Raw genomic sequence first — 27944 nt, 5'->3', positions numbered from 1 at the left:
GCATGTTGGTGGCTCATGGCCAAGTTGAGGCCCAATAGGTCCTCTTCCAGAGCTGCTCTCCAGCCTGGGGGCCCCCAGCAGGACTTTCCCTTCCTCTGCTTCAACAAAAAGACCTTGGAGTTGGCTCTCAGCACCCAGTCAGGATGGAGCAAACCTTACCCAACCAAGGACTGGCAAAGGGTGACAACAGCCAGTGCCCACAGGCTGTGCCACCTAGAGCCTGGACCAGGCTGTCCCTCCTGCTCCATCTCCCAGCAGACATCCAGCTGTGTAACTGCTAATTTCCAACACAAAACCCATCTGATTCCTTGAGTTCCAGTAGTATGGGGGCACTGCAGTGGCATCTGGCTGTGCCTGCTTTGGGGCATGGGGTGAGGAGCCACCTCCAGCCCCACACACACTGCAGAGGAGCTGACACACAGCAGCTGTGCCATGGCCAGGAGGGAACAGACACCACAGACACCAGGGAACCATCATCTTATTTAATAAAGAGTAGAAATACATAAGGAGTAGGGCCTACCACGCAGGTGGGAGGGCAGAGGCCAGGCTGGGCAGAGGCCACGCTCCGCTCTGCTGCCAACTCCTCCCCACCAAAGCCTGAGCTTTATGTTGAGCCTCCAAAACACCCACTGTGCCAAAACCAGCCCTGGGCAGCCCTGGAGAGTTCCTGCTCTGCCATGGGGGTCAGCTCCTCCACCCAGGCTGTGCAAACTCAAAAATAACGATCCCAGGGGAATCTGCAAGAGCCTGGGGCTCTCCTTGGCCTCCTCTTTGCTTGCCCCCTCTGCAGGTCAGGGAGCAGAGGTGACACCAGCGTGCCTGGGACAGCCTTGGTGACAGTGACCCTGCACCCAAGGCCAGGTCATGTCAGAGAGCCCTGGGAAAGGCACAGCAGAAGGTTATTTACAGATGGGAAATGTTCTAACTTAGCATTTCTGTCCCAAGAACAAGGCTGAGGGGTTTTGACCCAGAAGCAAGGGGCTGCAGGGCACAGTCCGTCCCGGGGAGCCCCTGGTCCTCACGCTTGCCGGGCCTTCTTGCTTTTCTTCTTCTCCTCTTTGACAGCAGTGTCATGGGCTTTCCTCTTGGCAGCAAGTTTGTTTGCCTGTGGAGAAATCACCCCAAAGAACCAGTCAGAGCAGTGTGCAGAGACCATGGGCTGCTCTGTCCTCAGTCCCACCAGCCCCTCCAGCTGTAGGTGGGAGATGGACCTGGGGCACCGAGAGGGGCAGGAGCTTCACTTGCTGAGCAGAGCCACAGCTTGGAGGGAGCACAAAGTGCTCTGCCCTGCCAGGGTCATAGAATCACAAAATCTTTGGGTTGGCAAAGCCCTTCCAGCTCCTGCAGTCCCAGCACTCCCCTGCCCAGCCCAGCACTAACCCCTGGCCCTCAGCACCTCAGCCTCACACCTTTGGGATCCCTCCAGGGCTGGGCACTGCCCCAGCTCCCTGGGCAGCCTGGCACAGGGGCTGACACCCCTCTCAGGGAAACAGTTCTGCCTCAGCTCCAACCTCAACCTCCCCTGGGGCAACTGGAGTTCATTTCCTCTTGTTACTGGGGAGCAGAGACTGACCCCCAGCTCCCTGCAGCCTCCTGTCAGGGAGTGTCAGAGAGTGCTGCTGTGTCCCCTCAGCCTCCTCTTCTCCAGGCTCAACACCCCCATTCCCTCAGCCCCTCCCCAGCACCTTTGTGCTCCAGCCCCTTCCCCAGCTCTGTGCCCGGCTCTGGCCATGCTGCAGCCCCTCAGTGTCCCTGTGGCAGTGAGTGAGGGGCCCAGCACTGAGCACAGCCCTGGAGCTGCAGCCCCTCAGTGTCCCTGTGGCAGTGAGTGAGGGGCCCAGCACTGAGCACAGCCCTGGAGCTGCAGCCTCCCCAGGGCCCAGCACAGGGGTCATGGGATGGCAGCCTGGTGATGCCAGGGAAGAGGCTCCCATGGCCTCACCCCCACACCACCTTCATTCAAAGAGAGAGGAGCAGAAGGAGCTGGCACAGGACTGGCACAGGCTGGAGCAGAGGCTGCTCCCACTGCCCTGAGGCAGGATGCGGCCCGGCCTGCAGCAGCCATACGCTTGTACCTCTCGCACTTTGCGCTTCTTGCCAAACATGATCTTCTTGTAGAGGTATTTCTCCCTCTTCTTCATCATCATGATGGCCAGACGCTTCTCCTCGCTCTGCTGCTCCTGCTCCAGGCGCTGCCTGTCCTCCACACGCACCCTGCCAGCCGTCACCTTCACGGGAAGCGCCTGTGGGGCCACGGTGAGCTCAGGGCCCTGGGACCCTCCAGTCCTTCCTCCCAGAGCCAGATGATTCCACACCACTCCCTGGGAGCCATCCCCAGTACCCTCCAGACCAGGTCCTGAGCACAAACAGTGGCTGGCCCAGGCCCCCAGAGTGCAATGGTCTCTGCAGGGCTCTTGGAGTTGCCTCCTCCTGGGGCTCCCACCCCGCTGCTGGGCACTGTACCTTAGTGCTCTGAGTCTTCTGCTCTTCCATCTTCTTTAATTTCATCTCCTCTTCCTTTTCAGATTCATCTTCCTCCTCCTCCTCCTCTTCTTTGTCATCATCATCTTGCTCCTCCTCCTCTTCCTCCTCCTCCTCCTCCTCACTCTCCTCACCTGCAGAGACCCCTGTTACCCACAGGACAGCAGCCTCTGGCCCAGGACCCGGCTCCACGCTGGGGGCTTTGGCATCACCTGGCTTCTCCCCCCTCTGCAGGGCCAACAGCTTCAGCTTCTCAGGAGGGACGTAATCTCCTTCCTGCTCCGTCACGAAGGGCGAGAGGTGAGGGGGAAGCAGCACCCCAGGGAAATAGTCAGCAACAGGGAGGCAAAGCTTGGCATTGACCGAGTCAAAGACCCACTGCGGCTGCAGGTAGTACCTGTGGGGCAGAGGGGCACGGGCTCGGCCTCCTCCTCCCAGCCCAGGCTCTTGGGGCTGCAGGGGAGGGCACAGAGAGTGGCACATTCACCAGCCCACGGGGCTACACCTGCCTCAGCCCACCTGCCAACAACCTGCTGCTCCACCTTGGGCCTGTCCACGATCTGGTGGGTGATGGAGGGGTCGCTCACGTCGTAGGTGGCACCGATGCACAGGGACCTGTCCCAGGAGACCTGGCCACCAAAAGACCTGCCAGCAAAAGCCACCAAGGAGTCAGGCAGGCAGGGAGGCTCCTTGGGGCTGGCCTCCAAAAGGTGAGAGGGAGGCTGGGATGACGTACCGGATGACGAAGGCCAACGGCTCTCGAGGCACTTCCCTGTTGAGGAAGAAGCGCAGCCCCTCAAACAGCTTTTTGTGCTTCTCCAGGGCTTCCTGCTCCTTCTTCTTGGCATCCATCTGCTCTGCAGTCTCCTGCTCAGAGCACAGCACTCAGCCTCCTCCCCAGGAACAGCCCCCACTAAGCCCCTCTCTGCAAGGAGATGCCATCCCCATCCTGCAGCCCGGCCTTCCCAGCACCACATCAGCCTCTGCTGGATGCACAGGACAACACAGACAGGATCAGCCAAGGCCAGGGCTGAGCTCCCCATGCCAGGCTCTTACCCCCTCCACTGGGAACTCATCCATCTCCACGTCGTCCTCGTGGGCTGGTGCCACCACCCGGGCCAGGCTGGAGCTCAGGGCTGACAGCTTCTGCAGCCAGAGGAGACCAAGAAGGCATCAGGGCTTTGGGGGAAGGAGCAGCCTCACAGAGAAAGGCCATTTCTCAGAGCAAGATGTCAAAAGACCAAGGGAGCAGACAGATATCCAGCCTCCTCCCTGTCTTGTCCCACCTTGTAGCCCCCATCACAAGGCTCTGGAGGGCTCCCTGCCAGGCAGGGGTGGGCAGTGGCCCTGAGGCACAGCTCCTCCCTTGGCCAGCCCACAGGGCCAAGGAGGCTGGGGCAAGGAGTTTGGGACACCCCCCTCCAGCACACAGGGATGTGGCTCTGCTCCTCATTGCCCACACACTGAGAGCCTCACACCAGGAGGTTTGCAGGCAGGGCCTCAAGAGCACGGTGCTGGCAGTGCCCCTCACCTCCAGGTAGCTCTCTGAATCCATGGCATACTCCTTGCCCTCCACAGGCTTCAGCTCCCCATCAGCCTGGCCATCGATCTGGGGAGAAGCAGAAAGCTGAGGAAGCAGCTCCCAAACCCATAGCCCCCAAAACATCCTCCCCCCTCCTCTCCCCTGCCCCCAGCTGGCTTGCCACCACCCACATCACGGGGTGTGCCCAGGCTCAGGCTGGCACAGGGCAGTCCCAGGGTGAGTGGTGGCCTCACCTTGGGTGGGTAGAGCAGGTTGAGGGACTGGTAGAGGCGAAAGTTGACGAAGCCCAGGAGCGTGGTGTAAAACTCAGTGAAGGTGGCCATGACACGGTAATCCACGTCTGTGGGGTGCTGAGGGCACAGGGCAGGGTGAGCACACATGGACAGAGGACATGGGGCTGCTCTGCAGGGACAGGGACCCATCCCATCCACACAGGGAGAAGGATCCTGCCCTCTTCACAGTGAGGTCTGGAGATCCAGAGCCACCCTGGGCAGGGAGAGCTCTGCAGGCTGCCACACAAGGCCCTGCTCCTCCCATCAGGGCTGGGCATGCTGGTGGCTCAGGGACTCTGCTCCTCCAGGTGAGAAGCAAAGGCAGTGGCAAAGCTGGGCAAGAGCAGGACAAGGAACCAAAGCCAACAGGGAGCCAGTCAGCCCCACAACAGGCAAAACTCAGGGGAGTGAGCAGCTGGGAAGGACATGGGCTGGCTGAGGGGATGCTGGGGAGTCCCAGCAGGGCCCACAAAGCTGAAAAGCCTCAACCCAACTCTGCCAAGCCCTGGCAAGCTGGGAAGTAAAACAAGGTGGAACTGCTGAGCTCCTGCCTGTCAAGGACTCTGCACAGTAATGTTGGCACAGAGGCACCCACAGCTCCCCCCTCACCCGGCCACGTGCCCAGACCCACACGGGACACGGCAGAACCACGACAACAGAGGCTGCAGGAGCTGACCTGGCTCTTCCTTAAGTGTCACCAGGCTGCTTCCTGCAGGTTAATCTTTAATTGCTGATAAGGTACATTTTAATAATTGACAAGAAAAACCCAGCATTGAGGGAGAGTGGTACTGCCTGGCACAGGGGACCCCCAAGGGCTGCACGAGGGGGGTGTCCACACACAGCTACAATCACAGATCCCAGCATGGTGGGGTGAGAAGGGCCCTGCAGAACTCCTCCAGCCCAGCTCCTGCTACAGCAGGTTCCCCTGGCTCAGGGGGCACAGGAACGTGTCCAGGTGGGTTTGGAAACCTCCTGAGAAGGAGCCTCCACACCCTCCCTGGGCAGCCTGGGCCAGGGTTCCCTCCCCTCAGCAACAAAGGAGCTTCTCCTCCTGTGCCAGTGGCACTGCCTGTGTGCCAGCCTGTGCCTGTTCCCCCTTGTCCTGGCGCTGGCCACCACACAACAAACATTGGCCCCATCCTCTCAACACCCACCCTTTAGGGATTGATCAGCACTGATGAGGTGCCCTCTCAGCCTTCTCTACTCCAGGCTGAACAGCCCCAGGCCCTGCAGCCTTTCCTCCTCACACACATGTTCCATCCCCTGATGAGATGTCCCCCTACAGATGCCCTCCCAGTCCCCCTGAGATGCTCCATTCCCTAGTACTCCGAGCTGTGCACGGCCCCAGGACCCCCCTCACCCCCTCCCCAGGCACAGGGATGAGGTCAGAGGGGCCACACAGCCCCCCCAGGCTCTGCCCACATACTCACATCATGTGCAAAGGCATAAGGGGTGATCCAGGTGACAGGCTGCCCCAGCACCTCAGCCTGGTAGTAGATGCCCTTGATGGAGAGGAAAACCTGGCAGGGAACAGAGCGAGGGCTGACGGGGGAGGAAGGCTACGGCTGCTCCTTTGCCCTTGGCCTCGTTACCCCTCCCCTGAAGCGACTCCTCTCCCCAGGCAAGCTGCCCTCAGGGCCAGCAGCCCCCAGGCTGGCTGTGTGGCAGCGTCCCTGGCGCAGGGGCTGCCCCCCGTGTGCCCCCAGCACCCACCTTGCGCAGGGAGCGCGACGCAATGACGTAGTTGAGGAACTCGAGCGCCAGGCGCCGGCAGAGCTGCACAGTCTGAACGTGGCACTTGCCCGTGCGGGGGAAGGTGGAGAACAGGAAACACATGGACAGGGCATCATCCAGGTCCCTCAGGGCATCCACAAAGGTGGGGTACCTGGGGAGGAGCAGGGGGCACTCACAGGCAGCCTGTCTGCACACCCCAAAGGCTGCTGTGTCAGGAAGGAACGGGCAGTGTGGAGCAGCCAGCTCCTGCACATCCCAGCCAAAGCGGGACCTGCAGGGGTGGGGTGGCCCTGCTGGGCACCAGGGAGGTTGTGGGCCAACCAGGACCACCAAGCAACTCTCTGGGGTGTCAGGAACCACCCTGGGGAGGGCACAGCAACTGCTCTGCTAAAGAGGTTTCAGGACACCCAGAGGGACTGAGCGTGGGGGAAGCTCAGCCTGGACCCACTGAGCCCCCTTCACAGTGAGCTCTGGAGATCCAGAGCCACCCCCAAAGCCTGGGCAGGGAGAGCTCTGCAGGCTGCCACACAAGACCCTGCTGCCAGCCCTCTGTGTGCAGGCTCTGATGTGTGCAGGAGCAGCAGTTCCTCCCAGCAGGGCTGGGCATGCTGGTGGCACAGGGACTCTGTGAAGGCCATGGCAAAGCTGGGCAAGAGCAGGACTCAGCACCCTTTACTCAGCACTGGGGAGGCTGCAGCTCCAGGGCTGTGCTCAGTGCTGGGCCCCTCACTCACTGCCACAGGGACACTGAGGGGCTGCAGCGTGGCCAGAGCTGGGCACAGAGCTGGGGAAGGGGCTGGAGCACAAGAGGGCTGGGGAGGGGCTGAGGGAATGGGGGTGTTGAGCCTGGAGAAGAGGAGGCTGAGGGGAGACAGCAGCACTCTCTGACACTCCCTGACAGGAGGCTGCAGGGAGCTGGGGGTCAGACTCTGCTCCCCAGTAACAAGAGGAAAGGGGCTGGAGATGCCCCAGGGGAGGTTGAGGTTGGAGCTGAGGCAGAACTGTTTGCCTGAGAGGGGTGTCAGCCCCTGTGCCAGGCTGCCCAGGGAGCTGGGGCAGTGCCCAGCCCTAGAGGGACCCCAAAGCCATGGAGCTGAGGTGCTGAGGGCCGGGTGTCAGTGCTGGGCTGGGCAGGGGAGGGGAGTGCTGGGACTGCAGGAGCTGGAAGGGCTTTGCCAACCAGAATGGTTCTGTGGTTCTAAAGCCCTCAGAACACAACTCACAGGAGATGGATTCCTAAATAGAGACACAGGGAGGCTCCACAAGTCCAGGTGGCTGCAGGGGGAAGCTCCTCCCTTCACTAAAGGGCAGCTCTGCTGGGCCTCACCTCTCCTTCACGATGTGGTCAAGCTTGTAGGTGGGCTTGTTGGCCTTCAGACGGTCTACAGTGCTCCACTCGCTCTTCCCATAGGCCTTCCTGAGCTTCCTCACAAACACCTGTGGGGGAGGCAGCTCAAGGGCTCTGTGGGGGGCTGAGCCCCCAGCAGCCCCTCAGGCAGCACCCTGGGGGGCTCCTGCAGGATCAGTCACCTTATACTCCCGAAACTTGTTGACAATGGGCTCGTGGAGGAGGAATTTGATATCCTTGAGGAGGTAGAAGGTCCTGGGTGCTGTGGAGCCTTTGTTCACCTTCTTCTTGTGCTTGGGCTCATGGGGGTAAATCCCCTTCAGGATGCAGAGGCGCCTGGGAAGGGCAAGAAGGGTCAGAGCACCCACCAGAGGCAGAGCACCCCAGGGCCCCCCTGCAGCAATGCCACCCCTCAGGTCGGGGGGAAGCTCCAACCCTTGGCAACTTGAACCCTGCTGACAGGCAGGACACCCCCACCCTGCTCCCGAGGCCAACAGCCACCCCATGGGCCTGCCAGGGCTGGGGCCCGGTGGGAGGGGGCTGCTCAGGGCTCCCGGGCAGGCGGTTCAGGGTCCCGGGGGGGGTCCAAGGCTGTCCCGGGCGCACCTGAAGTCGGGCAGGCTCAGCTGCAGCTTCTTCCGCGCCCTGTTGCGGGTGATGTAGTTGGTGGCGGCTCCGCGCTCGTACTGGGGAGAGATGGGGGAGTCGGGGAGGGCTCGGGACGGGGCGAGCCCAGGCACCGGGAGGCGAGAGAGGCAGCCCCGGAGCCACCGGGGGAATGGAGACGGAGGAGAAACGGCAACCGCTGCGAGCGGGGGGATGCGCGGAGCGGGGCCACCGGGCACAGGCGGCACCGGGTGTCACGGCATGGGGGGACGGGCACGGGCCCCGGGGCTAAGTGGCACCGGGACCTGGCGGGGAGCGACACGGTGGGGATCGGGGAGCGTGAACGCGGCCCCGCAGCGGGGGGTGCCGGCCCGGGGGGGCGCGGCGGGGCCGGGGCTGCGGTGGGGCCGGGCCGGGGGGTGCGGGGCCGGGCCGGGGGAGTGCGGGGCCGGGCCGGGGTGGCGCGGCGGGGCCGGGGCTGCGGTGGGGCCGGGCCGGGGGGTGCGGGGCCGGGCCGGGGGGGGGGTTGGGGGCCGGGGGGGGTGCGGGGCCGGGCCGGGCGCCCCGCGGTACCTTCCGCTTCTCCACGCCGCCCATGGCTCCGCCGCCGCCCGCGTGCTGCCACCGCACCGTAGGGCCCCGGCCTGCCTCTCGGCCTGCCTGCGCCCTCCGCCGCCGGCACGCCGCAACCGCAGCCGCTCCGCTCTCGTCACGGGGAACGGAGCGGGCAGAGGGAAGGGAGCGCGGAGCGGGAAGGGGACACGGGGCGGGCAAGGGACGGGCGGAGCTCGGGCAGGCGCGGCGCGGGCAGCCCGCGCGGCCTGGCACCAGGGGTCCTATGGCGCTGGGCACGCCGGGATTGTGCGCGGCGGCGCGGGGCACGTCGGGATGCGGCGCCTGGCGCCGCCCCGGGACCGGCGCGTCCCGAGTCCCGCGTGTGGCCCGGCCCGGCCCGGCCCGGCGCGGAGCGGGAGGGACCCGGCCAGGCCGGCGCCGTGCGCCGAGGCCACGGGGACGAGGCTCAACAAGGCCCAGCGCCGGGTCTGCCCTGGGGCCACCCCAGGCACAGGCAGCCGCAGGGGCACAGGCGCTGGGAACGGCCCGGGGGCTGGTGCCAGCGGCTGGGCAGCAGCCAGCAGCGTGCCCGGCGGGACGAGCGGCCACGGGCAGCCTGGCCACTGTCCCCTGTGCTGGCCCTGCGGAGCCTGCCGCTCCAGGGCTGTTCGGTGCTGGGCCCTTCACTCACGGCCACAGGGACGCTGCGGGGCTGTGCCGTGCCCTCCCCTGCCCGGCTGCTCCGGCTGCTCCGGCCGAGCTGCTCCTGCGTCACTCACCCAGCCCCGGTGCCCTGGCCGTGGGGGAGGGCACGTCCCCTCCCTGGGGGACACCCGTGGGTGCCCCCTGCCCGAGCTGCGGGTCCCTGCTGTGCGCTGGGGGCGGCGGAGGCAGGAGCCCCCTCCTCAGCCCCTGCCAGGCGCAGGCGGTTTGTGGGGTCCGCACCGGCCGTCTCGCCGTCACCTGCGCTCAGGCATCCCCGGGCAGCGCCGCGAGAGCGCGGAGCTACAGCGGTTTACCTCTGGAGCTTCGGCACCCCCTATTTCCCCCTGGGGCTGGGCTGATCAATGCTCGCTCCCAGTGACCCGCCGTCCCAAGCGGGCAGCGGCTGCGGGGGGAGGGCGCAGGGGCTGGGAGGCGGAGGCACAGGATACAGCGGGGGTTCCTCCGTTTATTTTTGCCCTGGGCCGCCTCTGCCCGGTCGTTCTGACCCCGCCGGGGTCCGGCTGCCCCGGCTGAGGGCACGGAGGCCCCAGTGCTGCCGCGGTTCGTGCCGGGTCAGGCAGCCGGGAGGGAAGAGCGGCCGTCAGCGCTTCGTTTCTGCCCCGGCGCGGGGCGGCTCCGGCCCAAGTCCTCTCCCGTTTCTGCTGACTCGGCCCCGCTGTGCGGAAACGGCCCCTTGTGACACCTTCCCGTCCCCCGGCAGCGGCCCGGCGCGCTCCTCCCGCGGCTGCCGGGCTCCGGGCTCCCGCTGCAGCATGCGGCCGCTCCCGCTCCTCGTCCTGCTGCTGACCGCGGTGCCGCCCGCCCGGCTCTGCGGTGAGTCCGGGGCTCGGCCGCCGCCTCCCGCCGCGGGACCCCGCCGCCGGCTCGCCCGTGCGGGACGGTGCCCGGAGCGGGCTGTGGCGGGGGAGAGGTGCCCGAGGAGCGGGGCTGTGGCAGGGGAGAGGTGCCCGAGGAGCGGGGCTGTGGCGGGGGAGAGGTGCCGGAGGAGCGGGGCTGTGGAGGGGCGGCACCAGGGCAGGACGTGAAGCCTGTCCAGTGAGTGCTGAGCTCTCCTTTGTCTCATCGCCACTACCCCGTCCCGCTCCTGCGCCCGCAGCTTCCGCACCGGAGGGGTCCCGGGGACAGGGATGCAACGCCAGCAGCTCCCCCAGCCCCCCGGGCTTGGGGCTCCCGCTTCGTACCACCAACTTTATTTTGTTTCTTCCTCATTTTGGGGGGGAAAACTCGAGGATTTGGGGCTGGAAGGAGGGGCGCGTGGCGGGCTTGGGCTGCCGGGCTCTGCTCAAGCGGCGCCGGGTGCCCGGGGTGGGCTCGTTCCCTCCTGCCCTCCCTCACCCTCCGCTCCCTCTGTCCGGGGCCGGGCTGGGCAGAAGCGCCGGGGCAGGCGGCAGCGGTGCGGGAGCTGAGCGCTCGGCTGCTGGGGCTGGCAGAGGACCCGACCCGGGACCCCGACCCCAGCGTCTACCTGGCCCTTCGCCTGGGCGCTGAGCACGACCTGCGCGGGGAGCAGCGGTACCTGGAGCGGCTGCGGGACGGCTTCCAGCGCCGCTACAGCCGGTAGGTCCGGGGGGAGTGTGGGGCACCGTGTGCCGCCGGGGATGGCCCCGCGGCCCCTCCACTGACACCCGGACCCCGCAGGAGCCTGCAGGCAGATGACCGACCCCATGCCGCGCCCTACAACACAACGTACGTGCGGGGGGGGGTGAATGGGGGTGTGGGGGTGTGTGTATCTCTGTGTGTCTCTGTGTCTGTGTGTCTCTGTCTGTGTGTGTGTGTGTCTGTCTGCATCTCTCTCTGTGTCTCTGTGTCTCTGTGTGTGTCTGTATCTCTGTGTGTATGTCTGTGTGTGTGTCTCTGTGTGTGTGTGCATCTCTGTGTCTGCGTGTCTGTGTCTGCGTGTCTGTGTCTGTACCTCTGTGTCTGTCTGCATCTCTGTGTCTGTGTGAGTGTGTCTGTGTGTCTGCATCTCTGTGTCTGTGTGTCTCTGTGTGTGTGTCTGTATCTCTGTGTGTGTATGTCTGTGTGTGTGTCTGTGTGTGTCTGTCTGTCTGCATCTCTGTGTCTGTGTGTCTCTGTGTCTGTGTGTGTGTCTGTACCTCTGTGTCTGTCTGCATCTCTGTCTGTGTCTGTGTGTGCCCCGTGGTGTGGACTCAGCTGAGGGCTGTGGTGCTGCTGCCTCACAGGAGCCTGGAGCCGGAGTGGCCGGAGACGGGGCACTTGGCCCTGTACCTGCTGGGGCTGCGAGCCACGTGCCCCCCACCAGACCCTGCGGCCCAGCGCTCGCTCATCACCTGGCTCAAGTACTACCTGGAGGAGGACTGGGCAGGTGAGGCCACCCCCATGGGGCCACTGCCACGGGCACCCAACCATGTGCCAGTGGCTCATCCTGCTGACACACTGACCCTGACACACTGACCCTGACCTACTGACTGACCTGCCCCCTCATCCCCAGGCTCCCGGCACCACGGCCACCCCCTCACCAGTTACTACCAGTATGGGCTGGGCGTGCTGGCGCTGTGTGTCCACCACAAGCGGGTGCGGGAGGAGGTGATCCGCCGGCTCCTGGCCGCCGAGCACCACGGCAGCTTCGGGCATGCCGCCGGCAGCGCCGTGGGTAAGGGCAGCCCGGGGCCGTGGGTAAGGGCAGGCCTGGGGCAGGGGCAGCCCAGGGCTGGGGGTGATGCCACGGTGACGCCGTGTCCCTGCAGACACGGAAGCCGTGGTGGCCGTGGCCTTCACCTGCCTGGAGCGCGAGCGGCTGGTGAGGTCCCGGCTGGCGGCTGAGCTGCGGGCGGCCCGGCGCAGGCTGAGGGCGAGGATGGTGGAGGCACAGGGGCAGGATGGCCTCATCGGCAACATCTACAGCACCCCGTGGGCCATGCAGGTGGGCACTGTGTGTGGGGGGCCCTGGGGTGGGCACAGGGGAGGGGGGCTGCAGGAGCGGGTGTGGGACACGGGGCAGGGTGGTTGGGGTTGTGGGTGGGGTTTTGGGACACGGGTGCAGGCACAGGCTAGGTGCAGGTGTGGGTGTGAGCACAGGCAGAGGCACAGGCAGGCGTGGGTGCATGTGCAGACATGGGTGCAGGTGTGTCTGCGGATGCAGACAGAGGCATTGGGTGCCCTCATGCCCGGCAGCAGCGTGGTGCCCGCAGCCCAGGGCCCTGCCCCGCCTCAGGCTGCTGCCCCAACGCCTCCATCTCTCCTGTTCCCAGGTGTTTGTTGCCAGCCACAAGTGCCGGGCGCTGCCGGCGTACGGCCGGGCCATGGCTGCGCTGCTGCAGCACCTGGACGCCTTCGGCACGGCCGCCACCATGGCACAGGCGCTGCCGGTGCTGCACGGCCACTCCTACCTGCACATCGCTGCCCTGCGCTGCCGGGAGGAGCTGGGTAGGAGCTGGGGGCAACACGGGGGGCCGGGGTGGGGTTGGCACTGCTGCCCCCACGCTGGTGCGGCCGCCATCGTGCCCATCGGTGCCGTGGCCGTTCCCTTCCCGCAGACACGCTGGTGCCCAGCAGCGCTGAGCCGCTGGCCGAGGGGCCGGGGAACGTGACGGTGCGGCTGGTGGTGGAGTGTCCCGAGCCACGGTGCCCCCAGCACCAGCTTTACGACCGCCCGGTGCCTGTGCCCGCTGGCACCTCCCTGCTGGACGTGCTCAAGGCGGCCGCCGCGCAGGAGCCCCACGACTTCACGTACGTGTGGCCCCGTGTGCCGGGGCAGGGGCACCCTCTGGGGTGTTTGGGTGCCAGGCCTGGAGTGGACACGTCGCTCAGCACCCGTGCCACGGGCTCACCCAGCTCCCCAGCGTCTGGCTCTCTTGGCAGCAGCGCTGGGGCCGGACCCTCACTCCTGCTCCCACTCCACAGGTTTGACACCCAGGACACCCCCCAGGGTGTGTATCTCAGCAGGGTGCTGGGGATGGAGGCCCAGCACCGGGAGCGGAGCTACTGGCAGCTCCTCAGTGCCCCCAGCACCAGCTTGCAGATGGGTGAGTGATGGATGGGGGGTCCCTGGGCAGGCACTGGGGGTCCTGGGCAGCCCCACGGCCTCTCTCCCACCTGGAGCCACTGTCCTTCTGTCCATAGGTGTTGCTGAATACAGACCTCAGGACGGGGAGACCCTCATCCTGCGCCTGAGCAAGTGGTAGCGGCCGGGGAGGGACAACGGCAATGAAACGCCCACGCTGGGCACAGGACCTGCCGCCTCCATGCCTCTTGCTTTCCCAGAGCCGTGTCTGCCGGCACCTCAAATCCTCCTTGGGGTGTGGAGGGGAGTGAGACACGATGCCCCATGTCCTGTGGGCACGGTGCGATGAGAGCACCCTGGGTCCCGCGGGCACGGTGCGATGAGAGCACCCTGGGTCCTGCGGGCTCGGTGCGATGAGAGCATCCTGGGTCCTGCGGGCTCGGTGCGATGAGAGCATCCTGGGTCCTGTGGACACGGTGCGATGAGAGCACCCTGCGTCCCGCGGGCTCGGTGCGATGAGAGCACCCTGGGTCCTGTGGACACGGTGCGATGAGAGCACCCTGCGTCCCGCGGGCTCGGTGCGATGAGAGCATCCTGGGTCCTGCGGGCTCAGTGCGATGAGAGCATCCTGGGTCCTGTGGACACGGTGCGATGAGAGCATCCTGGGTCCTGTGGGCACGGTGCGATGAGAGCATCCTGGGTCCTGTGGGCACGGTGCGATGAGAGCATCCTGGGTCCTGTGGACACGGTGCGATGAGAGCATCCTGGGTCCCGCGGGCTCGGTGCGATGAGAGCATCCTGGGTCCCGTGGGCACGGTGCGATGAGAGCACCCTGGGTCCTGCGGGCTCGGTGCGATGAGAGCACCCTGGGTCCCGTGGGCACGGTGCGATGAGAGCATCCTGGGTCCCGTGGGCACGGTGCGATGAGAGCACCCTGGGTCCTGCGGGCACGGTGCGATGAGAGCACCCTGGGTCCTGTGGGCACGGTGCGATGAGAGCACCCTGGGTCCTGCGGGCACGGTGCGATGAGAGCACCCTGCCCGGCAGCTGCTCCGGTCCCAGCCCCACGCAGGCAGCCATTGGGAGCAGCCGGGTTTGGGGAGCCTGAAGCGGTGCTGCTCGTCCCCAGCATCGGGAGCTGGACCTCGGAGCCCTCCCATTGACCCTCCGCCCTTGCCCCCAGGCCCTGGGGACCGCGGGGGCCCCGGCTGTGTCCCAAACCCTCCCCGGGATTTAACCCCCCCGGGGCCTGCCGGTAGCGAGCGGAGCCGGGGCCGGGGGGGGTTGTCCGGGGCGGGGCACGACGGCGCCCGTCCCAGCACGCCGTGAGGCAGCGGGGGCTCTGACGCAGCCCCGCATCGCCGGCCGGGCCCCGCCGCGCCCGCCCCGCACCCGCCGTGACGCGGCCCGGCGGGGAGGAGCCTCCTTCCCCCGCTCCCGCCATCACCGAGCTCGGCGCCGGGGCCGGCGGTGCCGCCCGTCGCCCACGGCAGCGGCCCCGCGGGGCTGAGCCCGGCCCCGGGCCGCTGAGCCGGCGGCTCTGGGCGCGGCGCGGGAGGACGGGGCGGAGCGGCGAGGGGCGGCGGCGGAGCCGGGGCGATGTGCCCGCGGTCCCGGCGCGGCGATGAGGCGGCGATGACGCCCGAACGAGGGACCGTCCGGCCCTGGAAAGCGGAGCCGGGGCGGGCGGCGGGGGGGCGGCCTCCCCCGGGGCCGTCGCTGCCCCTCACCCTCACCGTGCTGGCCTGGCTGGGCGCCGGCAGCGCCATGGCCGGGCTCAACAAATGGATCTTCGCGGCGCACGGTTTCCGCTACCCGCTGCTGCTGTCGGCCCTGCACATGCTGTCCGGCGTGGCCGTGGGCTTCCCGCTGGGCTGGGCGCGGGCCCCGGCCCCCCGGCCCCGCGCCAGGATCTACCTGCTCAGCCTCACCTTCTGCACCAGCGTGGCCTTGGGCAACCTGGGCTTGAGCTACGCGCAGCTGGACGTGGCGCAGGCCGTGGCCACCGGCACGCCGCTGCTCACGCTGCTGCTGTCGGGGCTGCGCGGCGGGCGGCGGCACCACCCGCTGCAGTACGTGGCCATGGGGCCGGTGTGTGCCGGGGCCGCCTGCGGCATCGCCGGGGGGCTGCGCTTCTCCCAGCCCGGCTGCGGCTTCCTCCTGGCTGCCACCGTGCTCCGCGCCCTCAAGTCCATACAGCAGGGTAAGTGCCGCCCGCCTGTCTCCGTCCTGCACCCCCTCCCTCCCTCCCCTGGCACAGCGCGGGGGTGCCAGTGTCTCCTCTGGTGCTGCTGACACTCCCTGCTCACCCTGGCACCGGTGCCACGCCAGCCCCACAGCGTCCCAGTCCCAGCCCCTCGTCCCTGGTGCCAGCCCAATTCCAGGGCCACCCGTTGCCTCCCTGGCATCACTGGCTGCCCACCCTGGCTCTGGTGTCACCCCGTCCTCAGCGCTGCCCCCTTCACACCCTGCCCCTGATGCTGCCCCATTGTCACCTTCTGCCCGCCCTGTCCCCGCTGCCCCTCCCCGGTTCCACCCCTTGTCCCCCCTGTCCTTGATGCCACTCCAATGCCATCCCTTGCTCACCCTGTCCCTGATACCCCCCTCCGGTGTCCCCCCCCAGGGCTGTGCCATGATCCTGGCGCTGAGGTGATGTTACTCCTGTCTGTCGGTGTTGGAACACGTTGTTGTGACAGCCCGCGGGCACTGCCGGCTGCCAGTGCCACCAGCCTGTGTCCCGGGGCGGCACAGAGACACCGGTGCTGCCCCCTCCGCATCCCCTGGGCGTCCCGGGGCGGGACGGGCTGGTTTTGGCCGGGACGGAGCGTTTCCTTCGGGTGACTCAGGCTGGCACCGCGGGGGATGGGCGCTGCCCCGGGGCCGGGCACCGGGCACATGCCCCGTGTTGTCCCCAAGGTCACCCGAGGTTCGCTGGCAACTGTACTTGGGCTGTGGCTACCCGAGGGATGCCACTGCCCAGCACCCACCCTGGTCTCCTTGGCACCCGTGGGACACGAGAGCAGCCCTGGGGAGGCCAAGAGCTGCTCTGTCCGCCCGGGACATGGCACACGGCTGTGCCCGGCTGTGCCCGCTGTCCCCGGGTGACTTGAGGACGGGAGGAACAAAGGGACAAGGCACATACCCGGCAATGTTGCTGCTGGCTGTGAAAACAGCTGAAAGGAGGCGGGGGGGGGGGGGGGGGGGAAGAGGGATGGAAACCACTTCTACTCCCAGTCGAGGTGGGGAATTTCCCTGCGCTGTGGCACCCTGGATCCCCAAAGTAGGGCACCTGCTGAACGTGGGCACCCTGGGCTACTCTGTGTGTGTGTGTGTGTGTGTCTCTGTGTGTGTGTCTGTGTGTGTGTGTGTCTGTGTGTGTGTCTGTGTGTGTGTGTGTCTGTGTGTGTGTGTCTGTGTCTGTGTGTGTGTCTGTGTATGTGTCTGTGTGTGTCTGTGTGTGTGTGTCTGTGTGTGTGTCTGTGTATGTATCTGTGTGTGTCTGTGTGTGTGTGTCTGTGTGTGTGTGTCTGTGTGTGTGTGTGTCTGTGTGTGTGTGTCTGTGTCTGTGTGTGTGTGTGTGTCAGTGTCTATGTGTGTCTGTGTGTGTGTCTGTGTATGTGTCTGTGTGTGTCTGTGTGTGTGTGTCTGTGTGTGTGTCTGTGTATGTATCTGTGTGTGTCTGTGTGTGTGTGTCTGTGTGTGTGTCTGTGTATGTATCTGTGTGTGTCTGTGTGTGTGTGTCTGTGTGTGTGTGTGTCTGTGTGTGTGTGTCTGTGTCTGTGTGTGTGTGTGTGTCAGTGTCTATGTGTGTCTGTGTGTGTGTCTGTGTATGTGTCTGTGTGTGTCTGTGTGTGTGTGTCTGTGTGTGTGTGTCTGTGTGTGTGTGTCTGTGTGTGTGTCAGTGTCTATGTGTGTCTGTGTGTGTGTCTGTGTATGTGTCTGTGTGTGTCTGTGTGTGTGTGTGTCAGTGTCTATGTGTGTCTGTGTGTGTGTCTGTGTGTGTGTGTGTGTCAGTGTCTATGTGTGTCTGTGTGTGTGTCTGTGTGTGTGTGTGTATGTGTCTGTGTGTGTCTGTGTGTGTCTGTGTGTGTCTGTGTGTGTGTCTGTGTGTGTGTGTGTGTCTGTGTGTGTCTGTGTGTGTGTCTGTGTGTGTGTGTCTGTGTGTGTGTGTCTGTGTGTGTGTGTCAGTGTCTGTGTGTGTCTGTGTGTGTCTGTGTGTGTGTCTGTGTGTGTGTGTCTGTGTGTGTGTGTCTGTGTGTGTCTGTATGTGGCTGTGTGTGTCTGTGTGTGTGTGTGTGGCTATGTGTCCGTTCCCCTTTGCTGGTGATGGATGTGGGTGAGTGGGGGCTTGTTTTGGGGGCAGGTGTCCCCACAGGCAGGGTCTGTGTGTCCTGCTGACCGTCCCTGTCCCCCCCAGGTGTGCTGCTGCAGGAGGACCGTCTGGACGCCCGCTCCCTGCTCTGCCTGACCTCGCTGCCCAGCTTCTGCCTGCTCTTCGGGGCAGCCGTGGCGCTGGAGGTGGGTCCGGCCTGGGAGGGGGTCCTGCGCTACGACGGCAGCCTCTGGGCCTGCGTCCTGCTCAGCTGCCTGACCTCTGTCCTCTACAACCTCACCACCTTCTGCGTCCTCTCCCTCACCTCCGCCCTCACCGTCCACGTCCTGGGCAACCTCACCGTGGTGGGCAACCTGCTGCTGTCCCGCCTGCTCTTCGGTAGCCACCTGAGCGGGCTCAGCTACCTGGGCATCGGGCTGACGCTGGCCGGGACCTTCATGTACCACCAGCCGGGGCTGGTCGCCGGGGCTCTGCCGGGGCGGCGGCGGCAGTAGGGGCTGGGGCAGGGGCTGGGGGAGACCAGCCCCACGTGCAGGTGTGTGTGCTGGGCTGCAGCTGGGCGTGCAGGGGCTGTGTGTGCACATGTACTGGGGGACAGCTCTGTGCCCTGTGCACGTGTGTGCTGGTGTGCACAGCTGTGTGTGGCCCTGTGTGCCTGCTTCTGTGTGCACACGTGTGTGCTGCTGTGCAGGGCTCTGTGGCACATGTGTGTGCTGCTGTGTGTGGCCCTGTGCACACGTGTGCTGGGTGTACAGCTCTGTGCACTGTACACATGCTGGTGTGCAGGGCTCTGTGCACACGTGTGCTGAGGTGTGTGGTGGTATGTGCACACGTGTGCTGGTGTGCACACAGGCCTGCTGACATGCACAGTAGCATGCACACGGGCGTGTGTTGGTGTGCACAGCTCTGTGTGCACACGTGAGTGTTGGGGCGTGTGCCTCTGTGTGCACACATGTGCTGGTTTGCACAGCTCTATGTACATAGTACTGTGCCCATGGTGTGCACAAGCTCTTTGTGCACGTGTGTGATGTGCACAAGTATGTGCTGCTGTGTGTGGCACTGTGATCAGCACCATGTGGCACAATCTTAAAGGTTTCTTCCAACTGTAATACTGTGATTCAATGTGTGTGTCTGGTCTGTAAGCTCTGTGCATGTGTGTTGATGTGCACAGGCTCTCTGTGCAGATGGGTCTGTGAGTATGTCTGGGCGTGCACAGGCTCTGCCAGTGTGAGTGTGTCTCTGCACATGGCTCTGTGTGTGTTTGAGCACAGGTGTGTTGGTGTGTGAAGGCTCTGCAGGTGCAGGTCTCACATACGTGGGCACGTGTGCGTACATGTGAACGTGTCTGTGTGCACAGGCTCTGTGTGTGCAAGTGTGTTGCTGTGCAGCTGTGAGCCTTATGTGCAGCTGTGCACGTGTGTTGGTGTGTGTGGACTGTGTGTGTCCCTGTGAGCCAGTCTGTGTACAGGAGCACGTGTGTCTGTGTTGTGCACAGGCTGTGTGAGTGTGTGTTGGTGTGCACAGGCTGTGTGTGTTGGTGTGCACAGGCTCTGTGTGTGTGTGTTGTGCACAGGCTGTGTGTGTGTGTTGGTGTGCACAGGCTGTGTATGTGTGTTGTGCACAGACTGTGTGTGTGTTGGTATTTACAGGCTGTGTGTGTTGTGCACAGGCTGTGTGTGTGTTGGTGTGCACAGGCTGTGTGTGTGTTGGTATGTACAGGCTGTGTGTGTTGTGTACAGGCTGTGTGTGTTGGTGTGCACAAGGCTGTGTTTGTTGGTGTGCACAGGCTGTGTGTGTTGGTGTTCACAGGCTGTGTGTGTGTTGTGCACAGGCTGTGTGTGTGTGATGTGCACAGGCTGTGTGTGTGTGTTGGTGTGCACAGGCTGTGTGTATTGGTGTTCACAGGCTGTGTGTGTGTTGTGCACAGGCTGTATGTGTGTGTTGTGCACAGGCTGTGTGTGTGTGGTGTGCACAGGCTGTGTGTGTGTTGTGTACAGGCTGTGTGTATGTTGGTGTGCACAAGGCTGTGTTTGTTGGTGTGCACAGGCTGTGTGTGTTGGTGTGCACAGGCTGTGTGTGTGTGGTGTGCACAGGCTGTGTGTGTGTTGTGTACAGGCTGTGTGTGTGTTGGTGTGCACAAGGCTGTGTTTGTTGGTGTGCACAGGCTGCATGTGTTTGTTGGTGTGCACAGGCTGTGTGTGTGTTGGTGTTCACAGGCTGTGTGTGTGTTGTGTACAGGCTGTGTTTGTTGGTGTGCACAGGCTGTGTGTGTTGGTGTGCACAGGCTGTGTGTGTGTTGTGTACAGGCTGTGTGTGTGTTGGTGTGCACAGGCTGTGTGTGTGTGGTGTGCACAGGCTGTGTGTGTGTTGTGTACAGGCTGTGTTTGTTGGTGTGCACAAGGCTGTGTTTGTTGGTGTGCACAGGCTGTGTGTGTTGGTGTGCACAGGCTGTGTGTGTGTGGTGTGCACAGGCTGTGTGTGTGTTGATGTGCACAGACTGTGTGTGTATTGTGTACAGGCTGTGTGTGTGTGTTGGTGTGCACAGGCTGTGTGTGTTGGTGTTCACAGGCTGTGTGTGTGTTGTGCACAGGCTGTGTTTGTTGGTGTGCACAAGGCTGTGTTTGTTGGTGTGCACAGGCTGTGTGTGTTGGTGTGCACAGGCTGTGTGTGTGTGGTGTGCACAGGCTGTGTGTGTGTTGATGTGCACAGACTGTGTGTGTATTGTGTACAGGCTGTGTGTGTGTGTTGGTGTGCACAGGCTGTGTGTGTTGGTGTTCACAGGCTGTGTGTGTGTTGTGCACAGGCTGTATGTGTGTGTTGATGTGCACAGACTGTGTGTGTGTTGTGTACAGGCTGTGTGTGTGTTGATGTGCACAGACCATGTGTTTGTGTGCACAGTGGCACAAGTACTGCCTGTGTGTGTGTGTGTGTGTGTGTGTGTGTGTGTGTGTGTGCAGTGTGTGTCTGTCTGCTGCCCTGTGTGTGGAAACAGCTCCACGTGGGAGTGTGTGTGCTGTGTACACACATGTCTGTGTGTGTCTGTGTGCATGTGTGTGTGTCTGTGTGCACATGTGTGTCTGTGTGCATGTGTGTGTGTCTGTGTGCACATGTGTGTCTGTGTGCACACATGTGCATCACTACTGAGCTCTGGGCAGGACTGAACCCAGTGCCACGTGTGCACACGGTTTCTGTGCCCAGACAAGAGCTCCAGGGATGGGGTGGCTGCGTGTCCCCTCTCCTGTCCCCACGCAGCGCTGTGCTGGTCCTGGGGGCTGTGGTGAGCTGCCATCACCCTCAGCAGCCCTGCTGTGCCCACCACAGCCCCAGTCCTTGCTGAGAACCCTGCTGAGGGGATGGGGCTGGCTCAGCCCCACCTGCCGTTGCACTGGGCCGTGGCAGAGGGTGAGCTGTTGTGCCTACACCCGGGCAGCAGCACTGGCACACACGGCTGTGCCGGCCCCACAGGGCTGCTGCCACGCTCACCATCCCTGTGCTGGTGCCAAGGACTCGGCTCTGATTGCACTTGTCCCCAAATAAAGCTCTATTTTTGTTGTACTCCACCCTGGGCTCCTGGAGCAATCTCGCACCCGAGTCTCCTGCAGGTGTCAGGAAGGGAGGAACTGCAGGAGTGGAGGAGGGAAACTGAGGCACACAAATGACTTGGGACACCCCAGCTCCTGAGGAAAGGCAAGGCCACCATCTCCATGCTCTGGTGCAGGGAAAGCCATAGTTTCCCAGCCCCAAAGACCCTCACACAGGACACAGGAGGGACATGGTGACGAGGAGACACTGGCAGCACGTGCCCAGAGATGGGTCTGTGCTGCTCAGTCCTGTCCTGGGGCAGCCTCTTGTCCCCTGCCATCCCTCAGCCTACTGCCCCTGCCATCCCTCAGCCTCCTGTCCCTGCCATCCCTCAGCCTCCTGTCCCCTCCATCTCCCAGCCTCCTGTCCCTGCCATCCCTCAGCCTCCTGCCCCTGCCATCCCTCAGCCTCCTGTCCCCTCCATCTCCCAGCCTCCTGTCCCTGCCATCCCTCAGCCTCCTGTCCCTGCCATCCCTCAGCCTCCTGTCCCCTCCATCCCTCAGCCTCCTGTCCCTGCCATCCCTCAGCCTCCTGTCCCCTCCATCCCTCAGCCTCCTGTCCCCTCCATCTCCCAGCCTACTGCCCCTGCCACCCCTCAGCCTCCTGTCCCCTCCATCCCTCAGCCTCCTGTCCCTGCCATCCCTCAGCCTCCTGTCCCCTCCATCCCTCAGCCTCCTGTCCCCTCCATCTCCCAGCCTACTGCCCCTGCCATCCCTCAGCCTCCTGTCCCCTCCATCCCTCAGCCTCCTGTCCCCTCCATCTCCCAGCCTCCTGTCCCTGCCATCCCTCAGCCTCCTGTCCCTGCCATCCCTCAGCCTCCTGTCCCCTCCATCCCTCAGCCTCCTGTCCCCGCCATCCCTCAGCCTCCTGTCCCCTCCATCCCTCAGCCTCCTGTCCCCTCCATCTCCCAGCCTCCTGTCCCCTCCATCTCCCAGCCTCCTGTCCCTGCCATCCCTCAGCCTCCTGTCCCCTCCATCTCCCAGCCTCCTGTCCCTGCCATCCCTCAGCCTCCTGCCCCTGCCATCCCTCAGCCTCCTGTCCCCTCCATCCCTCAGCCTCCTGTCCCCGCCATCCCTCAGCCTCCTGTCCCCTCCATCCCTCAGCCTCCTGTCCCCTCCATCTCCCAGCCTCCTGTCCCTGCCATCCCTCAGCCTCCTGTCCCTGCCATCCCTCAGCCTCCTGTCCCCTCCGTCCCTCAACCTCCTGTCCCTTCCATCCCTCAGCCTCCTGTCCCTGCCATCCCTCAGCCTCCTGTCCCCTCCATCCCTCAGCCTCCTGTCCCCTCCATCTCCCAGCCTCCTGTCCCCTCCATCTCCCAGCCTCCTGTCCCCTCCATCTCCCAGCCTCCTGTCCCTGCCATCCCTCAGCCTCCTGCCCCTGCCATCCCTCAGCCTCCTGTCCCTTCCATCCCTCAGCCTCCTGTCCTTGCCATCCCTCAGCCTCCTGTCCCCTCCATCCCTCAGCCTCCTGTCCCCTCCATCTCCCAGCCTCCTGTCCCTGCCATCCCTCAGCCTCCTGTCCCTGCCATCCCTCAGCCTCCTGCCCCTGCCATCCCTCAACCTCCTGTCCCTTCCATCCCTCAGCCTCCTGTCCCTGCCATCCCTCAACCTCCTGTCCCTTCCATCCCTCAGCCTCCTGTCCCCTCCATCTCCCAGCCTCCTGTCCCCTCCATCCCTCAGCCTCCTGTCCCTGCCATCCCTCAGCCTCCTGTCCCCTCCATCTCCCAGCCTCCTGTCCCCTCCATCCCTCAGCCTCCTGTCCCTGCCATCCCTCAGCCTCCTGTCCCTGCCATCCCTCAACCTCCTGTCCCTTCCATCCCTCAGCCTCCTGTCCCTGCCATCCCTCAGCCTCCTGTCCCCTCCATCTCCCAGCCTCCTGTCCCTGCCATCCCTCAGCCTCCTGTCCCCTCCATCTCCCAGCCTCCTGCCCCTGCCATCCCTCAGCCTCCCGTCCCCTCCATCTCCCAGCCAGTCCTTCTCCAGCCCGTGACTCACGTCACCCCTGTCTGTCCCTGGTAACTCCCTGCTGGCTCCCAGCCTCTTTCCCAAACAGCCCTTTTCCTCCCCTCATGGGGCAGGCGGTTTGAGGCTGTTCCAGAAGCCCTGGGCCGGGTTTGTGGCTGAGGGGAGGGCGGCTCTCGGGGCTGAGCCCACCCTGGTGCCCCCTGGCCGTGCCTGGAGCCGTGCCCGGCCCATGAAGGACTCCAAGGGCGCCGAGCTGCTGGCAAACAGCCACTGTGTGAAGCCACCAGGCTGTTTGCGCCCTGGGCTGGCGTTTCAGGGGCTTTTCCATACCGGGGAGGGATGAGACTCATCCTTTCCAGGCTGGGAGCCCTTCCCCAGCAGGGCCCAGCCCCTGACTCATCGGCTGGCTCCGGGCTCTGCCCGCGCCCTGCTGCGCCTGCTTTTGGGGCGTGTGGGGCTGGGCTGTGCCCCCCTGTGCCAGCTGGCCGTGGGGGTCCCGTGGGACCGTGGGCTGCCCTGTCTCTGGCTATTTCTGGCTGTGAGCTCAGCGCACTGGCACTGCTCCCTCTGCCCCCCTGCTGCAGACTGCGGAAGGGTCGAGTTTCCCAGGGGCAGCTGCCCGTGTGCTGGGGCCAGCGCTGCTCTGGCTGAGCTGGGTGAGCCAAAGGCATCTCAGGGCACCTCTGCTCCAGGGCAGAGAGCTTCCTGCAGAGCAGACCCTGTGGCCTGGGGCAGGACAGGCCCCGGAGGAGCGGTGCAGGGTGGGGACATCTGTGCCCCGCTCCTCATCTGGCAGGCATTGGCTTCCCAGTCCCTGCTGGAGTCCAGTTCCCCTCACCAGGCCCTGTTTTGACGTGGAAAGGATGCTGAGCTGGGTTGTTGCCCTGGTCTGGGGGCTATGAATCAGCCTATGAAGTTCCTACAGCTCTTGTGCCCCCAGATGTGGGGCCCTTCCCTGCCCACACAGCTCTCCACAGCCCCTGGCAAGCATCTGCTGGGGTTTCATCCCTTTGTAGTGAGCACCCAACCTCACCCAGGCTGGGGCACCTATGCCAGGGCTCATTAACCCCTGGCATGCCAGTGCCCAGGGTTCACTGTGTGGCAAGTGCCCACCACATGCCGCCTGGTCCTTCCACACAGGGGCCGTTGACAGGTTTCTGCCTTCCCTATCCTAAAATGCTCAGAGGGGATGGGAGATGCAAGGAGGGGTGACAGCTCTGAAACCAGTGGGCAGTGGCAGCAAGAGTGGGTGGCACCTCCACGTGCTTGGTGCCACCGTGCTGGGGGTGCTGGAGGGGAGATCCAGCTGCAGGTGGGAGAAATAGACACGTGTCCCATGGGATGGTGTTGATGTGGGATCTGGCTGCACAGTTTCATCTGGATCTGCTGTCAAATTGCTGCTGAAATCTTCCCTGAGGTGGTGATGGAGCAAGCTGGGGAGCAGGCTGTGAGCCTTGGCAGAGGAGCAGCGTGGCTCTGTGCAGGGCAGAGGGGATCAGGGTGGCTTTGCTGTGCCAGCCTGGGAGCACACAGTGGAAATTCTCTGTTTCAGGACAGGGGATTAAGTGGTGCCCGTGGATGTTGAGAGGCTTTAGTGCTTCTGCACAGAGAGGGGTGGGATCTGCAGCTGGGAGGCAGCAAGGCCAAATGCTTGCTAAGGCAGTAAGTGACATCCTCCCCTCCTGTGCCCAGCTGCGGTCTTAAACCCATCACAGTCCTCAAATGGTGTCAGGGCCCATCCTGGCTCTGGAGCTGAAATGATGGCAAAGCCTCTGTCAGGGTAGACATTGAGAGAAGTGCATTGTCCCCAGGACAGCCTGGCCCCAGGATGGAACACGTGGGCACTGTGATGTCTGTCAGTGGGGAGCAACAACTGAGGGGGCAGCAAGGAGAGTGTGGGCAGCAGGGCCAGAGAGGTTCTGCTCCCCCCCTGCTCTGCCCTGCTGAGGCCTCATCTGGAGCCCTGTGTCCAGTTCTGGGCTCCCCAGCTGCAGAGGGACAGGGAACTGCTGGAGAGAGGCCAGTGCAGGGCCAGCAAGATGCTGAGGGGACTGGAGCATCTTCCTTGTGAGGAAAGGCTGTGGGACCTGGGGCTGTTCAGCCTGGAGAAGCCTGAGGGAGGATCTCATTAATATTGACAAATATCTCACTGGTGGGTGTCAGGATGTTGGGGCAGCACTTTCTTCTGGTGTATCTGGTGGTAGGACAAGGGGTGATGGGATGAAGCTGCAACACAAACAGTTCCATTGAAACAGAAGGAAAAACTCTGTCAGTGTTTCAGTGAGGGAGCCCTGGCCCAGGCTGCCCAGGGAGGGTGTAGAGGCTCCTTCCTTGGAGGTCTTCAAAACCCACCTGGACACATTCCTGTGTGACCTGATCTAGATGGGAGCTGCTTCTGCAGGGGGGTTGGACTGGATGAGCTCTAAAGGTCCCTTCCAACCCCCACCATGCTGGGATTCTATGCTTGAAGCAGCCCAAGGGCAGCTGGAGGACAGGACATGGTCAGGATGATCCTTTAGCCTCCCTTTCAGCCCCATGTTCTCTGCTCCAGCACCCAAAAAACCCCTCCAGAATTTGCTGTAACCAGCTTAGGGCAGGCTGGCTTCACTGGTGATGGTGATGTTCACTCTCTATGGCACGGCCTCACTGCTCACTTGAGGCTGTTTCCTCTCCTATCACTTGTGACTCAGGAAAAGACTGACTCCTACCCTGTTACAACCCCTCACACCAAATGGGGCTGTGGGACCCCCTCAGGCAGACCCTTGGGGCTGTGGAACCCCTTGCAGACACGTGCCAGCACAAGGCCTCCTGCTCCCAGCTGCAACAGGTCTGTAATTGCCAGTCAGGACAGAGCTGCTGGAGCTGACAACTGCCCATGGTTTGCTGCTGAGCGATGCCAAAGTGTCTCCAGGTCAGGCTCCTAGTTTATAACACTCCAGTCTCACTGCAATGACCCAAAGGGACAGCAGGCTTCCTCACTGCTCCCATCTTGACTTCCCAGCCCACCAGCAGTAAATGGGGCTCTTGAGGAGCAGCAAGCAGCTCACACAAATAGCCATGGATCTGCCAAGGCACCTTCTGAAAAAGGGTTGGGGCAATCAGGTGGGGGAAGAGAAAGGGCCAGGCAGTGGGAAGCAGGGCATCCTTGGGTCTGTCCCAAGCAGGGATGCTGGAGTCTGCACTGCTCCTGCCTCCTCTGGAGTGCAGCAGATGACTGGACTGGGGTTGCTGTCTCAAAACCCAAAGCTGTATCCCAGTTAGGAAAAACAAACGTTGGTAACACTCCAAATATCCTTACTCACAGCTAGTTTCTGTCCTGGACTGGAAGCACAGCTTGTGCTGGAATAAAACACTCTTAAACAGAGGTAGTGAGTTACTGTCAGGAGCCTGATACAAATGAAAGCCAACTGCAGAGCCTCAGCTGTGCTGGTTGTATTTATAGCACACCCCACTAACTCGCTGATTGTGTCACAGATCCCCTGGATTTTGGTAGCAGAGTCTTCATGCTTGGACTCCCTTAGATGAGAAGAGTTCATTTGCAGTGCTGTGGTGTGGAACTGGGGAACTGCTGCTGACTTTCCCTTGGTTTCTTGCCAAAGGCCACAACAGCTCATTTGCACTCAGAGCAGCAGCGTTCCTCTCACCTAATCTCCATAAACATGGGTGTCATCCCTAAGAGAAGGCTGATCAGTCAGAGCCTGATGCTGAGTTTGTACTCATAGTGGATGCCCTGCTGCCAGAAGCTGTTATTGGGTTTTATGATCCCAGAATCCCAGCATGGTGGGGTGGGAAGGGCCCTGCAGAGCTCACCCAGCCCAGCCCCTGCTACAGCAGATTCCCCTGGCTCAGGGGCACAGGAACGTGTCCAGGTGGGGTTGGGAACCTCCTGAGGAGGCTCCACACCCTCCCTGGGCAGCCTGGGCCAGGGCTCCCTCACCTCAGCACCAAAGGAGCTTCTCCTTCTGAGCCAGGGGCACTGCCTGTGTGCCAGCCTGTGCCTGTTCCCCCTTGTCCTGGCACTGGCCACCACACAACAAACACTGGTCCCATGCTCCTAACACCCACCCCTTAGAGAATTCTCAGCATTGATAAAGCCCCCTCAGCCTGCTCTTCTCCAGCCTGAACAGCCCCACATCTCTCAGACTTTACTCATGAGGAAGATGCTCCATCCCCTCAGCATCTTGCTGTCCCTGCACTGGCCTCTCTGCAGCAGCTCCCTGTCCCTCTGCAGCTGGGGAGCCCAGAGCTGGCCCCAGGACTCCAGATGATGGGATGGGCTCCTGCAGGGACGTGCTGTTTCATCAGACAGCCCAGGCAGATGGTGAGGACCCTCAGCCCAGCGGGTGTGTGACGCTGGGTGTCCCCACGCTGCGGGTCTCTGCTGCCCTGCAGCCGAAGCAGCTGGAGCTATGGGCAGCAGGAGCCTCCATCACGGGCACGTGCAGGCGCTTGGCATCACCACAGAGGCTGCTCAGCACCTCCAGGGAGATGCTGGTGCCCGTGCCGAGGTGCTGGCTGAAGAGCAGGGGGAAGCCGTTGGTGGCTGCCACGTCACTGAGGCAAAGGTTGGGGGTGACCTGCCACAGGCTGCCAGGGCAGGGCTGGGAGGGCTCCCAGAGCGCCTGGAAACACACACAGAGACACACCACCCTGTGCCCCCCCTGCTGCCCAGGAGCCCTGGGCACGGCCTTGGCAACCGCTGCCACACACGGCGCTGAGGGCAGCGGGGCCATGGAGGAGCAGAGCAGCGCTCGGCCTCGCGTCACCTTCTTCCCACCGCCCCAGAGCCGGCAGCTCAGCAGGCCCAGGTGTGGGGCTGGGGACCCTCACACTGTC

General features: G+C 63.6%; 3 protein-coding genes across 4 annotated transcripts; 2 read left to right on the top strand and 1 right to left on the bottom strand.

Annotated features, from left to right (window-relative positions):
• Positions 1-468: 468 nt before the first annotated feature.
• PES1 (pescadillo ribosomal biogenesis factor 1) lies at positions 469-9401 on the bottom strand. 2 transcript variants are annotated; one of them, XM_062009914.1, is made up of 15 exons: positions 9319-9401; positions 7985-8064; positions 7561-7714; positions 7358-7467; positions 6010-6181; positions 5727-5816; positions 4258-4374; positions 4013-4090; positions 3538-3627; positions 3218-3348; positions 3001-3126; positions 2694-2878; positions 2464-2615; positions 2076-2243; positions 469-1105 (listed from the first exon to the last, which is right to left on the bottom strand). In XM_062009914.1, the coding sequence occupies exons 5-15, from the start codon at positions 6130-6132 to the stop codon at positions 1019-1021; spliced, it is 1347 nt and encodes a 448-aa protein (XP_061865898.1). In that variant the 5' UTR covers positions 6133-6181; positions 7358-7467; positions 7561-7714; positions 7985-8064; positions 9319-9401; the 3' UTR covers positions 469-1018. The 2 variants fall into 2 exon arrangements, with proteins under 2 accessions (XP_061865898.1, XP_061865897.1); XM_062009913.1 differs by lacking the exon at positions 9319-9401 and adding an exon at positions 8558-8826.
• Positions 8947-13458, top strand: TCN2 (transcobalamin 2). The gene is made up of 10 exons (XM_062009915.1): positions 8947-10078; positions 10636-10822; positions 10904-10951; positions 11449-11591; positions 11718-11879; positions 11974-12149; positions 12478-12652; positions 12763-12955; positions 13130-13251; positions 13349-13458. The coding sequence occupies exons 1-10, from the start codon at positions 9607-9609 to the stop codon at positions 13408-13410; spliced, it is 1740 nt and encodes a 579-aa protein (XP_061865899.1). The 5' UTR covers positions 8947-9606; the 3' UTR covers positions 13411-13458.
• A 1254-nt stretch (positions 13459-14712) lies between these two features.
• Positions 14713-21122, top strand: SLC35E4 (solute carrier family 35 member E4). Its single transcript, XM_062010327.1, has 2 exons — positions 14713-15432; positions 17647-21122. The coding sequence occupies exons 1-2, from the start codon at positions 14829-14831 to the stop codon at positions 18054-18056; spliced, it is 1014 nt and encodes a 337-aa protein (XP_061866311.1). The 5' UTR covers positions 14713-14828; the 3' UTR covers positions 18057-21122.
• Positions 21123-27944: the final 6822 nt, after the last annotated feature.

This window comes from Colius striatus, chromosome 17, assembly GCF_028858725.1.
Source record: "Colius striatus isolate bColStr4 chromosome 17, bColStr4.1.hap1, whole genome shotgun sequence".
NCBI lineage: Eukaryota > Metazoa > Chordata > Aves > Coliiformes > Coliidae > Colius > Colius striatus.
Note: the sequence above shows the minus strand (reverse complement) of the source record. Positions and strands in the feature narration are given on the sequence as shown.